This window comes from Mastigoproctus giganteus, chromosome 12 (assembly GCF_048544385.1).
Source record: "Mastigoproctus giganteus isolate SK-2022 chromosome 12, ASM4854438v1, whole genome shotgun sequence".
Lineage (NCBI taxonomy): Eukaryota > Metazoa > Arthropoda > Arachnida > Uropygi > Thelyphonidae > Mastigoproctus > Mastigoproctus giganteus.
In genome coordinates this window covers 131,047,840-131,065,874 of record NC_143586.1, presented here as the reverse complement: position 1 = coordinate 131,065,874, position 18,035 = coordinate 131,047,840, and the positions used below count along the sequence as shown (strand labels likewise).

General features: G+C 35.3%; 1 protein-coding gene across 5 annotated transcripts in view; it reads right to left on the bottom strand.

Moving 5' to 3' along the window:
• The window catches only part of LOC150077431 (uncharacterized), a 284,193-nt gene that overhangs the window by 168,028 nt on the left and 98,130 nt on the right, over positions 1–18,035 (bottom strand). For all 5 annotated transcript variants that reach the window (XM_090386306.1, XM_090386304.1, XM_090386307.1 and 2 more), the window contains one exon: positions 288–460. In XM_090386306.1, coding sequence (XP_090242432.1) covers positions 288–460 — 173 coding nt within the window. The remainder of the gene's footprint in view (positions 1–287; positions 461–18,035) is intronic.

The following is an 18,035-nucleotide window of genomic DNA, read 5'->3' as shown; positions in this document are numbered from 1 at the left end:
AAGTACATGCAAACACCTCAAAGCAAAAAGGATAAGCACCTACAATAAGATGAAATCAAATAACTGTACTCCCCGAAGACCGAGGCAAAGTACTTGGCATTAAGGCTTGGGCTTGTGTTCATCTCAGAGAGAAATACTGTTACTCACAGTTCTGCCAAGTTGCTAATATCATACAAATTTTATTTAAGCTACCCACATAGTAATAAAATCAATAAAAGTATAGTATTTGTTAAACAACTGCTAATGTGGAAAATGCACACATGAACTAGACAATTAAAAACACTTACCCGGGCCCATTCCTGAAGACATTCAAGACAAAATGCATGGTCACAGCTTTCTGGAGTTGCAATGTCTTGTCCTACAAATTTACTTAGGCAGATTGGGCACTTCTCACAACTGTTATTGCTGTTATCACTTTCACTATCTACATTTATACTGTCTGTTGTACTTAGACACTTTCCTGTATAATTAAAAAATAAAATTCAAGAAAACAGAACTTCTTATAAATACACTACACTCTTAAAAGTATTTGAATGCCTGTACTTTTTTTTTTTTTTTTTAAAATGGATGCATATTTGGGAAACTAATAACATGGGTCCATCATTGTCCTTAATGACAAATGTGATCCTTTTGGGAATACTTCTGATCAATTTATAACAATAGATGAATAATATTTTGTTCATCTACTATTATATAGTAGATGAACAAAATAAAGTAGTCCATCTACTATTATATAGTAAATAGCTAATATTTTGCTCCATTTTTACTTTAAAACAGTTGTTAGTTTCACAGTTAAGGAAGTCTATGACTATGGCCTAATAATGTTACAGCTTGTCCCAAGGATATATGTCAAATTCAGTTCAGAAATGCTAGTCATGCTACATTGACTTTTCTTCAGACAAAGTGATTATAAACCCTGCTTTATAGAATCATGAATTGGGGGGGAGCAATAAAAATTTCCTGAAGAATCATGTATGACCAAATAGAATAGCAGTTGAACTAACAAAGTTAAGTGTTTGCAATTTGAAAATACTTTTTATAGCTTCTGACAACAGCGCTGAATTATTTCTGCTTATTACTTTCAAAAGTGGAGAATTTCCTGTAGTAATTATAAGGTGGGTAAAGTAAAAAAGAAAAAAAAAAAAACCTCGATTAGTTAGAATTTCGAGTAGCAATACCAAAAGTGGGACAAACAGAAAGATTTTTGGTGATCCATAAAAAAAAAAAAAAAAATGTATTAATGGTTAGAATAAGTTTCTAATCAGAAAAAAGCAATTCTGATTGATTTTGTGATTTCTTTATCTCAATTACTCCAAAAAAATACTGAATAATAATAATATACAATAATGAATGTTTTCCAGCAATGCATTCCTGCCAATTCTTAGAAATTAGAATCCAGAAAACTTTCAATACAAATATATTTCAGCTAGAACATTTTTTTTTTTATGGGGTTATTATTATTATTATTAATATCCATATGATGCAAGGAAGCCTGAGGCTTATGCTGCACCAGGAAAAAAAAAAAAAAAAAAGTTCCCGAGTAACCCTGAGTGAGAGAGAGTCCTAAAACCCCAAGTGCCTATAGTACTTAGTAACATGCATTAGACTTGAACTTCTCAGAGTGTAATTATCAGGAAATAGGTATGAGGGAAAGGCTTTTCCAAAAAATTGACCTTGAATGAATAAATGACGAAAAAGAAAAGTTGGTTCTGTGAGTTTGAAGTTGGATAGTAAAAGGATGTCGAGTGGTGAGGGAAAATTATGCAGTCATTCTGAAATACAATAAGCTGTATTTTAAAAGCTATTTCTTTGTTTATATGTTCTAAAAGTACTTTAACCCTCCCCACCACCCCAATGTTCTATTATTTAGTAATGGCTACTGAAAAGCTTTGCATTTTTTTTCATTAGTGGGGAAAAAAAAGGAAAAAAAAAATGTAAATATATACTGTATTTGTCAGATAAGATCCAGAATTTCAGGAGAATTCAAGAGAAAATATTTTATTGCATACATTTGATATACAAATTAACAAGTAAAGATATCATTTTCTTGGGTAAGAGGATGATCAAAACGTCTCTTTCAGCTGTCCCTATTTTCACATCTTCCATAATTTAAAACCTTCAATTTGAAACTAACAGTACATGAAAACCTCTTTTAGCTTGTATTTCACCAGAATTACAAGTTCATAACAAATTAAACTACTATACTGCATGAAACACAGAAATGTGAGGGATTACTCATTCTGCAAGGTCATGGATAAGGTCAATCAACTGATTAATAACAATGGTAATTTTTGGACTGACTGTGCTGCTTATTGATGCATGCATAGATAAAGCAGCAGGATGGGGAGGGGGGTTGATGTTTCATATACTGAAGGTAAGGAAGGGCTACATGGTAATTCTCTATATATTTTCAGAAAAAGATTTCGATAAAGAAATACTGTTTATTGAGTCTTTTCATAGAAATAAAGGTTGAGTTCTAGTGATATATGTCTCACTATAACTCATCCTTTATTTCCATGAAATTGGCACATGGCTGCGAAACACATCAATTTTTTCTGCTTATCATGTTTTAAAAGTACGTACATCATGTGACATCCAGGGGCATGTGCATAAGCTACTGGAATCATTACTTCCCCCAACACCGATCAGTGCTACCAAATGTTTTTGCTAGATGTGTAACGGAATTATATATATGTAAGTGTTTGTAATAAAAAAAATTTAAACAATTTTATGTTTAAAATAAATTTAATATATAGGTCAATGAATAAATGTTTGTTTACGAAACTGGTGTAATCAGGAGTTCACTCACACTTTCCATGCAATAAATTAATAATGCTAAAAGTTGTAAATATGAAACTGTGGATTTTTGGTTGAAATCTGGGTTATAATTTTTGGCAGTAAAAGGTGAAATTTAAATTGTATAATAATTTCTGACTATTTATATTTCCTTTTTCACGTTACTTATGTCACTGGCAAGAGCTCCAGCAGGGTTGGCCAGACTTGTAATATGATTTGACCTGTTTTTAAAAAAAAAAAAAAAAAAAAAATCACTGCATGTAACATGGGAATTTTAGGCAAAATTTTCTGAGAGGGGCAAATCAAGGGCACCTTAGAGTCTGGCAAATATGGTATACAGAATGTAAAAAGGTGAAATGATTCACTGATGATAAATCCTTATTCAGTAAACTTTATTTCATAAAATGAAATCCAACATAAGCATGTAACATATTATTAAAACATGCAAAATATGACACTTGTTTCCTTACACTGTTTTGAGGTGAAACACTATAAATTGGTAACTGTAGTCATCACTCTTTTTTTATGAAATCTGCAGCACCAAACATTTATTTACAGGACTCTGAACCATAAAAGTCATGATTTGTAGAGATCTTCTAGAAAAATCAGAAAAGTTGGCAGGTATGGTAATTGTTCCTTTTGCTATATGGAAATGAGTTTAAAAAAAGTAAATAAATAAATAATTCAGATTACTGCATGTGTTCTGTGAACAATTTAATTATGAGGTTTGCAGCTTCTGTAAATAGATGTGGGGAGGAAGGGGAACAACTGGTCATGTAAACTTTGAGAACTAATTGGGACCCATACAATGATTTGGCAATGTGTTAGCAAAGTATAAGGTGTGTTAGGGCAGTGAGTTTAAATGACTTTATGCCAAAGTTAATAAAATTCCTTCATTATAACAATGCATCAAGTATAACATTAACACTCAACAACAATGAAAAATTTTAGTTTTTAGTTTCAGGTACTTAGATTTTTTGGTGCACTATTATAGTTGGCATGCTGACTGAGTAGTTCTAGGGTCAATAATTTTCTAGATTGTTCTGCAGTAATCTGTTTCTCAAAGTTCCTAGAGCAGTGATTTTCAACCAGAGTGATGCAACAACATTCCAGGGGTGCCGTGTAATTTGGTTTTAAGTTACTTAAACTTATTGAGGTGAAACACTATAAATAAAACGAGTACAGAGAAGGGCAACAAGATTAGTGAATGGAACAAAGGGGTGCTCTTACGAAGAAAGGCTTAAGTTTTGCAAATTACAGTGTCTGGAGACTAGGCACCGGCGAGGTGATCTGATAGAGGTGTATAAAGTCTTGAATGGTTTGAGCATGCTCAATGCTGATGGGATTCTTCCTCTTGCTCAGAATAATCACCTGAGAGGGCATAAATTCAAATTGAGAAAAGACAGATGTAGGATAGACGTGAGGAAATTTGCCTTTAGCCAGCGGGTGGTTGGTTGGTGGAATAGACTTCCATCCCTTGTCGTGGAAGTTGATAGCCTAAATAAGTTTAAGGCTCAGCTGGACAGGTATTTCGAACGAACAGAGGGGTGAAGTGGAAGTGGTTATTTTTTATTTATTTATTTTTTGGCTGATGCTGCATAAGCTTGCTTTCTTGCATCAAATGCCGCTACTAATGCTATTTTTAAAAAAAAATTATATATTATTAACTTATAAAAATTCCACTTAACATTATTAAAAAGCTCTGCGAATCACACCAGGCACAAACATCTCGTTAAAGTTACGTAAACCAAGTGTTTAAATACCTTCCATTGTACGATATCTTTTTAATTTTGTGGTGATCTATAACTGATGTTTATTTAGTACCCCTATATAAAGAATAAAATTATTATATAAGTATATATAATTTGTATTATGAATTGTAATTTTTTTTTATAATTATATTATTATAATAACTATAATATAACATTTTTTTAATATTATATACAGGGTGTTTCAAAAGTGATGGTCAATAATTTAAAGGTGAACTGTACAGACTTCAATATGCAAAAAAAAGCCTAGTAAACATGGGTCTTTAAGTGAACTGTTTTCGAGATATTGCACATTTCTAGTTGGGATCCACAACTGACAAGGTGAACTGTACAGTTGGGATCGACCACTGACTTGTTCTTTTAGGTTAGGTTATGCCATTCTCTCCATTTCCCCTCTCTCAATGCTCTGGGATGTAGCAGGAATACTAGTACTTGTCAAAGGATAGTCAACATGGAAAGAGGTTACAGCAACAAAGAGCATGCGGATATGCACTTCATGTATGGTAAAGCCAACAGCAGTGCATTCAAGGCTACATGTTTGTATCAAGAAGCATTTCCCTGCAAAAGGCAGCCCAACAGGCAAACATTCATTAGGGTACATCAACGCCTTAGAGAACATGGGTGCTTTGCACATGGAGTACGAGCAGGTAGGCCCAGAAGAATAACACCTGATGTTGAGGAAAGGGTGTTAGAAAGAACATCCTGTAACATGTAACGTCTGTAAAATCCTGTGGTGTTGAAACCAAAAATTCAAAATGTATTATCTTATGTTTAATAAAACCACCCTTAGCAAAGGATTCACAGCTTTTTATTAAACTAGTGCTCTCATAGTCAGTGACGGATCTTAACAGAAAATGTGCATTATCTCGAAAATGGTTCATTTGTGGCCCGATGTTCACTGGGACTTTTTTTGCTTATTTTAGTTATGTATGTACTTTTCACCTTTAAATTATTGACCATCATCTTTGAAACACCCTGTGTATGTACACACACACACACGCACGCACAGAATCAGATCTAACAGGCAGAAAATTAAATAGGGGTGCCACAAAATAAAAGAAAAAACTTAGGAGTGCCATTATTAAAAAAGGTCGTAAACCACTGTCCTAGACTATTCTATCCCCCACATGCTCCTTGAAAGTCAGACAGATATATAAAGCAAAAAACAATACAGATCAACCAGTCAGAGTTATAATTGTGAGTTAACACTGTTATATATTAATGAACTGATGCTCTTTAAGCATCAGTTTTCAGTATGTTTTCTTTTTCAATTCTTAATAAATACAGATAAATGTGCATTTAAAATATCACATCAATGCACTAATTCACCAGATAGCTTTTGATTTGTGTGTGTAGTAATTCAATCTCAAAGACAGTATTTGTAGCTTAGTGTCAGCATTATTATTAGCAAATAATGCAAGAAAGCAAGCTTATATAGCATTAGCAAGAAAAAATAACAACACCTTCCCATATCATCTGTCCATCCCCAATCTGTCAGTTCTTGAATTTATTCAACTTACCAATTTCTATACATCAGATGGAAGTTTATTCCAACAATCTAATAATCATGGGTTGAAGGCAAATTTTCACATCTCTATCCTGAAACCAACCAACCTTCCTCAATTTGAATTGATGTCTTCTTGTGTACAGTCTGAGCAAGAGGAAGGATTTCACCACAATGCATTTATTCAGTCCACCCATTTGCAGATGATGAGGCAGAAGGAATCTATTTTGTGGAGATGGTATTCATTTGAACAAAGGTGGTGTAAGGATTTTTGTCAGTATCACTCAGGAACTCCAAAGGATCAGGAAAACTGCTACTTATGAGTCTGCACTCGCTTCATAAATTCTTGTTTGTTGCCACAACAGCTGATGTTGATAAAATGAGGGGGAAGATAAAGCTTGGGATACAAACCTAAATAACTTCAAGGGATGTCAGGGTAGTAAACTATAGAAGATTACTTAGTATCCCCTGTGTCTTTTTAAATACTCCTGACAGTAATGTCAGGAGTATTGTCAATAAAATAGCTGAATTTTAACTTCTGGTTAGGACAATTTATGCTGATATAATAGGGCTAAAAGAAATGTGGTTCCACCCAGAAATTGGTGATGACGAGTTCCACTATGGTATATATAATATATTTAGGAAAGATAGAAGGGGTGGAGGGGCCATGCTTCTTATCAAAAGTACCCTGAGCACAAAAAGAGTTTTTGTTGAGTCTAAAGTTACATCTGCCAGCACAGAATCTGTGTGGTGCGAGTTAGTCGGAAGCAAAGGAACAATGAGAGTGGAAGTAATCAACAGACCAGAAGTTGTGAATAATATGACGAGAGTCTTTACATGTAGATGGAATGGGCAAGCAAGTGCGAATGTCTTATTATGGGCAACTTTAATCTGCCCCAGTTTGAAGAACAAGTGAGAAATCATGAGGAAAAACTTTTTTTTAAAATAAACTAGATGATTATTACCTGTACTAGCATGTTAGAGAAAGTACTAGGGGGCGAGAATATTCTTGACCTTGTTATTACTAATGATTCAGATTTTTTTTAATAATTCCTGTTAACATGTTGTAATAAATAACAATCAACGGGATAGCAGTTTCCTAATAGCATACTGCCCATCCATGATGTAGAATCTACAAGGAAGGTTAAAATTGCCATTAATGAGGTAGTCACATTTAGCTGCTCATTCAAGTTGCCTATAGAAATTTCTTTGTACTCCTCAGAATTATTTGCTCTGTAACATAACCCAATGCATTAGAGCAGATTACTTTCAGAGTGATCTGCTCTGATGGGTGGAGGTGGGTAAAACTTCTTTTGAAAAGAAGTTTTACCCACCCCCACCCTTCCTATTCCTTCTGAACACACTATACTTCAAAAATTTCTCGTCCACAAAGTGGAGGAGAAATTGTTGAAGTTAAAAAAACGAAAGGCACCTGGGGTGGATGGGATCTATCCAGTTATATTAAAGGAGGTGGCAAAGGAACTAAGCAAATCCTTAGTCATAATTATGAGAGCATCCTTGGATTCAGGGAAAGTCCCCACGGACTGGAGATGTGCAAATGTATTCCTATTTCACAAACGGGGATTGAAGGGTGACAATTACAGACCTGCAATTACAGACCGATTAGTTTAACTTCTGTTGCGGGTAACATAATGGAGTCACTGATGGTTAAAGATGTATTGCAGGATCATCTAAACAAGATTGCAGCAATAACTCAAACACATCATAGGTTTGTTAAGGGAAAGTCTTGTCTGACAAATTTGATTGGATACTATGATGTAGTTTACAAAGTAACTGGATGCAAAAAATAATTTTGATATCATTTACTTGGATTTCAGGAAAGCTTTTGACACTGTTGTGCAGGGAAGACTTGTACAAATTGGAGCAGAATGGTATTAAGGGTAAGTTGCTACAATGGATAAAAGGGTGGTTAAGTGGGAGAAGACAGAGGGTGGTAATCAATGGATGCTGCTCTTCATGAACTAATGTTATTAGCGGAGTTCCACAGGATTCGGTGTTGTCTCCACCGCTGTTTTATATATTTATCAATGATATTGATGAAGATATATCAGGCTTAGTGTCGAAGTTTGCAGATGATACAAAGGTTGGCAGGGTTGTTAATGCCAGTAATAGCAGTGTGCTACTGCAACAGCATCTAGAAAATTTGGGCAGATGGGCTGAGAAGTAGCAAATGAAGTTTAACATTGACAAATGCAAAGTATAGACGTGAGGAAATTTGCCTTTAGCCAGCGGGTGGTTGGTTGGTGGAACAGACTTCCATCCCTTGTGGTGGAGGTTGATAGCCTAAATAAGTTTAAGGCTCAGCTGGACAGGTATTTGGAACGAACAGAGGGGTGAAGTGGAAGTGGGTTTTTTTTTTTTTTTTTTTTTTTGGCTGATGCTGCATATAGGTAGAAGTAACCCCAGAAGAACATACCAACTGTGTGGTACTACACTTAGGGTGATAGAAAATGAAAAAGACCTGGGAGTAATTGTATAGTCATATATGAAGTTTAGTGAACAATGCAGTCAGGCTGCCAGAGCAGGTCATGGGGTTTTGTCAATTATTATTTATTTATTATTATTATTAGCCATATGGTGTAAGGAAGCCTGAGGCTTATGCTGCACCAGCTGAAAAAAAAGTTTCTGAATCACCCTGAGAGAGAGAGAGAGAGTCAGAAGTAGGAGGGAATCACCAAGAAAGAGAAGAATGATGATATCCAGCTCAGGATCCTGGGTGTGCCAAGCCCATACTCATCAGATGAGAGCCCCTGGGGTTAATGATATACATAAATTTTGCTAGCAAGGAAAAGGAGGTGATTATCCCTTTGTATAAGGCAATGGTCAAGCCACACCTTGAGTACTGTGTGTACAGGTCTGGAGGCCTCATTTTAGGAAGGATATAGATTTGCTTGGGCATGTACAGAGAAGGGCAACAAGATTGGTGAGGGGAATGAAGGGATCCTCTTACCAAGCGAGGCTTAAGTTCTGCAAACTGCAGTGGATGGAGACTAGGCACCTGCAAGGTGATCTGACGAGGTGTATAAAGCCTTGAATGGGTTCAGCACGCTGAACCCATTCAAGGGGGCATAAACCGAGGAAAGACAATTGTAGAATTGATGCGTAGAAATTTGCCTTTAGCCAGCAGGCGGTTAATTGCTGGAACAAACTTCCATTTATCGTTGCAGAAGTTGATAGCTTAAATAAATTCGACGAAGAACTGTACAAACTTTTAGAGGGAATGGTTGTGCATTTTTTTTTTTTTTTTTGGCTGATGCTACATAAGCTCATACGCTTGCTTTCTTGCATCACATGCCTCTATTACTATTACTAATAAAATCCAAATTCGTTTAATTTATTTACAATACTTCTGGAATTACTAGATACATAAATTAAATTCTGTATCTTTTGGCTTTTTACAACCAGGATGCATCCCTTATAGTTGCGTAAAAAAAAGTTTGGTGATTTTTGCACTTATTTCAATGCTTCTTTCTATGCATAAGGCAATTAAGTCTGGCAAAAGAACTCATAAGAAATGTGCAATTGTGATTTTGGCCTATATCACTAACCTCCCAAAATTAGCAGTTTCCCTAAGCTCTTAAGGAACTTCAATAACACTAACAAAAATCCTTGTGCCTCCTCTTTTCAAATGAATTCTGTTTTTACAATACAAATTTCTTCTGTTAACTAGATCAGGCCATGTTGACAAAAATTTCCCATAAACCTTTAGGAGTCCCCACAAGTCTAGAGTTAATCCACAAGGTTTTAATCATATATTCCCTCCTACTATGCCTGGGCAGAATTGCAGGCACAAGCATATTTTTTCCTTTCTCACATTTTACATGACCTTATATATAGTGACCACATCATCAGTTCCTTTTATGTTTTAAGACATCAGTGCCCACATGAACCACTGTACACTGTTTAGCACTCTTAAAAACTGATAACTGGCGTTAGTCATTAGAAACATAACACTTCCACAGGATGGTGGTTTTGTCGCAAATTTGGGGAAGTGAAGCCTTCATTGTCTTTGAACTATATACAATGGATTCTGGTTATCTGGGCCACCGGTTAATCGGGGCAGCCGTTTATTTGAGGCAAATCTTAAAAAAAACAGAACCCAATAGAGAAAATAGCCAGGGTTTACTTCGCTTAATTGGGACAATATGCCGTTTAATCGGGGCAGGAGACCACAGCACTGGAGATTACCCTACAATTGTCTCCGACCGTACCATGTGGTTCGGATGGATTTCTGGAGGTCACAACCATAAAACAATAAAAACAATTAGCAGTCTCCTGTTCACTGGGCTTTTCTGTTAGTGCAATCTATCATAAACGGATAGTAAACTCAATCTTATTGAATATGCTATAATACTGACAGCTGGAATTCTGTGGGTTATTATGGTGAAATGTGTTTACACTTCCATGAAATCTTCAATCATATAAAAAAAATAATTTTCAGAATCTTTTCTTCATTCCTATTTTTAAATCTTCGTAACTTGTTACTCCATTCTCACTTGTACGTATTGTGTTACTTGCAATTTGTGTGTGCCGTGTTCTTTGTTATTGATTGCTTATCTTTTTACTGTTTTAAATTTTAACCCCATCCACAAATGTCAACTAATTAGTATGTATATATTACAGTACGTATTAATTATTGCGATTATCACGTATATTCTTCCGATCTTCACATATCATTTAATTTTTTAATTGATAAGGTAATAAAGGGTAAATTTATGCTTAATATAGCTTTACTTTTATAGCCTGTGGATAATATTCTTCCTATTTTTGCCAATTAGAATTGCTATTTAATAGAATTAAAATTCAATTCACAAAGTGATCACAATGACCGGCAATTACTACACATCGTATAGTGAACGGTAAAAGTATGGGAAATCTATCGTAACGTGATTTGATTGTAAAGTGGGGGGGGGGTCCCCCATCGTATTTTTAACTATTTATGTGAAACTTCGGATAACTGGGACAGCCGCTTAATTGGGCCAAAATTCATTAGCCCTGATGTGTCCCAAATAAACGGAATCGGCTGTACATTCATTTTTGGACTTCCAGTACTATTTCAAAGTTGCATTGCATTGTTTGAATATCAAATGTTCAGCCACCAGTTTGTTTAAACTTTGAATTATGAGTATTATTTCATTTTAAACTAACAGCATCTTTTATCAGCAAAAATTCTAATTCAACTATAGTACGTGATTAATTATATATGATGAAAATGTGCATACATCTTTTTTGAGACATTTGATATATATGTCAGGGTAAAAGACACTCTCAACAGTTTATACCAGGGGGTTCTTAACCTTTTGCTATAAGTGAGAAAGATTTACAATAAGTGGAAGAACCATATATTAAAATATAAATTTTTGGGTGCTAATATTTATTATCTTATCAGTGTAAACCTTGACTTTGAAGAGATGATGCCAAACATTTTAAATTAATTTCTCCATTATGAAGAGATAATTGCAAGTTTTCTTCCAAATGTGATGTCAACAATCTTGTCCTTTTTTTGTTTTTGATACTGTTCATTAATGAAAAGCATTTTTACATGTGTATGTTGATCCAAACATAAAGTACTATGAACGCTTGTCTTTGTGATAAAGGAAATTTTTTGCAGTAGGAAGAATCCCAGAATTTTAAAATAGTTTTGTGTTGGAAAAGACATTTAAGAGCTAAAGACGACTGCATATCAACAATTTCTAACTCGGCAACTGCTACTTCATTTTGATTGAAAATTTGTTCCAAGTTACTGATTTCAAATTTCTGTAATTTATCGTTAATTCAAATTTTTGGATGTGCTTTTTCAAGTATTTAAATCTTTCTTGGAATTGGTCACTAAGGTCTTTAATTACATTCATTACAAATGTTGGGCACTCCTTAGTAGTTTCCTCCAGACATTTTTAATGAGTAGGAAAATAAAGCAAATTTCCCTTTAAAACTTGATTCTGAAACACTTGAAGTTTTTTTCTCAAATGCAATAATCTCCTCGTATAAAACTATCACAAATTTATCTTTTCCCTGTAGCCTCAAATTTAATTCATTTAAATGGTGGAAGATGTCAACCATGAATGAAAGTGTAATCTTGAAATCATCAGTAAAAATTTCACTGAAAAGGTTTTCTTTATTGTTTTCGATTAGAAAAGCTTTTAGTTCTTCACACACCTCCCAAATTCTGGAGAGTACCTTTCCACAACTGAGCCTATGAACCTCTGTATGGGTAATAAGATCAGAATGAGGTGCTTGAAGATCTTCCAAAAATATTTTTAGAAGTCACTTATTTTAGAAGTCACTGTAGAAGCCTCTTCTACACGTACTTCCATGGGTACTGTTCTTCTGAATTGGCTTCTATAATTCCCGCTCTCTCTTTCAAAACCGTCCGAACACGTGCTGCCACCAGCCAACACTCATTTACTGTCCAACTTCAAACCCACAGAACCAACTTTTCATCTTCCTCATTTATTCATTCAACTGCCGTTTTCTGGAACAACTTTCCTTCATACGTATTTCCTGAAAATTACAATCTACAGAAGTTCAAGTCCAATGTCAACAAATATCTTTTTTTGTCTTCTCAACCTCCAACTCAAGCACGGTACTAAATTCTAACACCTCTCGTGTTTGGGGTTCACATAAAAAAAAAAAAAAAAAAATTTCGGGATTTAGCAATAAAATGGTTGATGACATTGAGACATCCTATAATTTATTTTTGATCTTTCATTTGTGAACACAAGGCCTCAATATGAATCAAACAGTGATAATGCACAAAATTAGGTATCATCTCATCTCTATTAAGATAAGCAATAAGGCCTTTGTTTTTACCTATCATGGAAGGTGCACCATTGGTAACAATTGATACAAGTTTACTCAGATCAATTTTGTGCACTGTGAGGAATTTCATAAGTGCGTCATATACATCTTTCCCAGTTGTATGTTGACCAGTAAGTTGCAAAATAGCCAAAAAATCTTCTTCACAGCTGCCATCGTGTTGAATTAAATGAACAAAACACGAGTTGTGATGATATGTCTGAAACATCAGTCGACTCATCAAGTGCCAGTGAGACAACTTTCAATTCTAATTAATAATTCACTGAATATTACATCTACCATTTGATGAACTTGATTTGAAACTGCATCATTACTCAAAGCGCCGACCGGGCTAGCCGAGTGGGTTAAGTACCTGCCCGGCAACCCAAAGGTCGCGGGTTCGATTCCCGCCTCGGGCTTGGATCAAAGTACTGCAAAAACCTTGGGAGGTGCAATATGGCCACAGAAGCCGATGCGCCAACAACTACCAAATCAAAAAAAAAAAAAAAAAATTACTCAAAGCTACCTTGACTGGTGGAGCTAATCAAGGTAGCTTTCTGTTTTTATGGCAAGATGTTAGCAAGCACTTCTAACACTACACAATTTTTTATTATTTCACCACTAGTGTAAGGCAATGAATTCTTTGTAATTATATTTGATAAAATAAATGAAACTTCATTCGCTAACACTTTACTACTATTAGCTTGATCTAAATTTAAAATATTTTTCTGTCTTTCAAGTTTCTTTTTTTCTTCTTGAAGTTCAGCTTTTCTAATATCACTAAATTTGGGAAAAGCTTCGTGAAAATTCCTTTGGCATGTTTGGTAATGTCTTTCACAATTTGACTTCCGATAGCCAGCCAAGCACGCCTGACATAATAAGCAAATCACACCAATTCCACTACTATTATCCATTACCAAATAATCATATTCCCAAGAGGATTGAAATGCATACTTATCAATTTTTTGTTTCTTTGCATTTTAAACGTGTATGTCTAAATTAGACAACTGCGAAGTTAGTGTTAATGCATAATTTTTTCTTTATCATGTTCATTTTGGGTTCTTTTTAAAAACGTATCTATTTTGAAAGGGTTTAGTAACTTGAGTTAAATCTGTTAAAAGAAACTACATTTAAGCATTTGACCACAAAATCAAAAGATTTCTTACTATAACACTTTCATCATATTTAAAGTCAGCACTCAGCACTACACATATATGGTACCTATTGCAGAAATGCAACTGAGCAAAACCCGACAAAAACCTGTTCTAACTATAAACTGAGAATAGCATGAGGCAGCATCCGCGGTCTACAGCGACACTACAGCAACAATGATTGTACTCTCAACAAAGTATTTTGTAAAAATTTTTCTTACTAAATAAATGTAAAATTAACAATAATCAATAAGAAAAAATTTTAAGAATAACATCAGTGTCAAACTCTGACCATTTTTGAGATTAAAACATTGCATAATATAAAGTTTTCCTCTAATTACTAAGAAAAGAAACAATTTTATAGCGAAGATTGCCATAGATTTTTGTAGAATATCACAGAAAGTTGAGAAATAGAAAGCACCTTTTTTAAATACAAAGATTTATATATAAATTTTTTAACTTAAGTGAAGGTGCTCGCGAGCACCCAATTTAGGATCGGTTGTGAGTGAAATTTATTTTTTGAAGAGCACAATGGTGCTTGCGAGCACCAGATTAAGAATCCCTGATTTAGATGAATAGTATGCATCTTCAAAATGCTTCGCTTTTGTAAAATCTTTACAAGTAGTTATTGATATTATGAGTGAAATTAGCTGTGTTTTGGTTCATAAGAGCTATGCTGTACGTAAAAAATAGGATGGTGTTTTCTGATGGGAGAGAGAAACCATATCAATATTATAGAAGGGCATTCCATTGAAACCAATGTGAATCACAAGAATGTAGCATTTTAAGCACCACTGATTTCAGTTGATGTAGCCAGAATTTTCTCTCTCTCTCTCTCTCAAAAACAACTTTTCTAGGATTGGAAGCCATTTTAAATTTGAAAAAATTCTTTTTATTGTGTGTAATTTGAAGGAAATTTATGTGCTGTGGTTTAACAGGAACATTGTAATAGTATTTTAGGAATATAAAGATTTTTTTCAAGTACTAAAGATTGGTACAACATAAATCCACAAAACGCCTTTTCTTGAGTTTTATACCTAATTTTGAATTCTTGGCATGAATTCAAAATAAATTCATGCAAAATATGATTTTGCATGAATTTTTTAACTACTGATTCCATTGCTTTCCCTGTTACAGAAATTTGAGCATCTGTAATTACTCACTTCATCCTTTGAACTACCTTTGTAAGTCAACATAAAAAAATTCAAGCAATTTATTTTTCACTTCGTTACTTCTGTAATTTTATGGCAGAGACATTTGTACATCTCCATCTATATGATTTCCCCTGACCTCAAGAATAATCTCATTATAGCTGAAGGTTTGATGTTTGTTTGTTATTTGGTTTTTAGGAGCATCAACTAAGGCCATATTGCTCCAGGATATGCGGTGGTCATTCCCTGATCTTTCCGCATCCTCCGTATTTGATGGTGACGGGCTCGAACCCCGGTCTAATCAAGAAGCGTGTGCTATGCACCGCTGCTCCTGCCCACCTGGCTACGGAGATGTCTCCCCCATCTGTGCACCGACCTGGAGTCAACCAAAACAGTACCTGCCGCCGCTACTGTTTTGGTGGCGTTGGTTGCAGCATCAGCTGTTGGCGCGAACTCATAAACACTGGCAAGCTATTCCTACTTGTTTTTGTACATTTATTATCATAACCTGCTCACATTTAGCCCCAGCCATGGTTCCAATGCATAAAGGAAGTGCCTCTCATGGTGTAAAGTGCAAACACCGTACATTGTCCATAACAGATAAAGTCGAACTGCTGGAAAAAAAAAAACTCGACAGCGGTGTGTCTGTGATAAGTTTAACTCCGCTTAGTTGTAAATTCCAGCAATTTCTCTCAGTTCCTCTTATTTTAATAATTTTATTTTAGCCATTCCTTTTTAGATTTATTTTATTATTTTTTTTTTTTACAACACACTTGTACAAACTTTCAGAAAAACACAACACAATATGATGGATAATACAGTGTGCTAACGAACTTGTTTTCAAAAACAATACTGACAAACTTATTGCAACGCTGGGGGTTTAATTTATCGTAATTAGTTTTATTGCAGCACTCGCCATGCATGCAATAAACTAATCACAAACAATCTTCATATGTATGCCGTAACAGCATCACACATATGTGGCTGACCGTCGCCAACGTAATAATATGCACATTTACGGTGGTGATGGGCCGACACGGCTTCTCAAGAAATAAAGTAATCTAATGGGTCATGTCGGCCACATATATATGAGGGGAAAAAAAAAAAAAAAAAAAGACTTTCTTAAAATTTTAAACGAAAAAACGACAACACTGACATTACAATATTTATTTTAGAATTACTAATCAAATTATTTGCTAAATATTTTTTGGCTCTCGGGGAATTTTTTTTCTTAAACTAGCTTGGCAGTCAAGGTAGGATGAAGTGGTTAGCTGTTGGATAAACTGTATGTGCTAATATTTTTTTTTTTTGGTAGTTGTTGGTGCATAGGCTTCTGTGGCCATAATGCACCTCCCAAGGTTTTTGCAGTACTTTGATCCAAGCCTGAGGCGGGAATCGAACCTGCGACCTTTGGGTTGCCAGGCAGGCACTTGACCCACCCGGCTAGCCCAGTCGCATGTGCTAATATAACCACAGGTGATCCGGCAAACTCACTAACCTGGCACTCCGCATGTCCCAACGCTGCTGAATTAGTGATGGTTGACCTGTATTTTCTTCCCACTCTTTCAGTTGTTGTTGTTGTTTTGGTTTTTAGGAGCATTAGCAACTAAGGCCATATTGCTCCGGGAATACGCGGTGGTCATTCCCTTGACCTTTCCACATCCTCCGTATTTGGTGGTGACGGGCTTGAACCCCGGTCTAATCAAGAAGCGTGTGCTACGCACTGCTGCTCCTTCCCACCTGGCTACGGAGGCGCCCCACTCTTTCAGTGACAGCTGTCTTTGCAAAATCACCATCCCAAAAGATCACTTCAGTCACAAGAACAACAAGTTCTTGTGACCATATAAACAACACGGTCAAGTGTGCCCTGACATACTACAGTAAAATCTCGTTAATACAAACTTGTTTTATACAAAGAAATAAATAAATTATATATATTTCGTTTATATGAAGCACATACCATTCCCCAGTGAAAGGATAGGCTTTTCTATGTAAATATATTCGTTTATTACAAAATTTGGTTAATATGTATTACAAAGTTATTTTTCACCCCGTGAGAAATAAATAGTCATTTTGTATGTATAATACAAATCTTGGCAGAGTTGTCTGATTATTGCCTATTATTAGAGGCAATAATCAGACAGTGCCATCCTACTTCCCGAAGGATGGCACTGATTTGTTAGAAATTAGTTTTGTGTAAACAAAAGCAGTTTATGGTATTTACAACGTCAAGTGCACTCTGAAAAGCATCTTTCTGAATTATGAGTTGTTAAATTAACAAAAGAATAAAAAGTTTTTCTAAGCTGTTTACATGCACTCCCTCGCTCTCCACAAGAATAAGGTCAGTTGCAATTGTTACCCCAGTTCAAAGAGTCTTTTGCTATCACATACAGCAATCTATTTTTTGTGCCATTTTATCTGAGCTGATATCTTTTTTGGAACTTGTGTCTTCCAAGCTGTGTGTAATGCGGTCAGCAATGCAAGTATGGAGGTGATTGGTGTATCCAGATGCCCGATATGCTTTTCCATCGTGTCCCACAAGTTCTCTATGGGATTGATATCAGAGGAGTTCGGAGGCCAATCAATATGCTTGAAGTCAGAACTGTGTTTCTCAAACCATTCCTGCACAACAAGTGCCCAGTGGCTTGGCACATTGTCATCTTGGAAGGCACCATCGCCATTCGGGGAAAAAGTGTAACATAGCGAGGTGTACACAGTCAGCAGGAAGCAATTGACAATAGCGAAGACCACTGATACGTTGTTCAACATGCACCAGGGGTCCAAGTTCCTGCTAGTGAAACATGCCCCACACCATACAACCGCCTCCACTTTTGATACCATACATGAT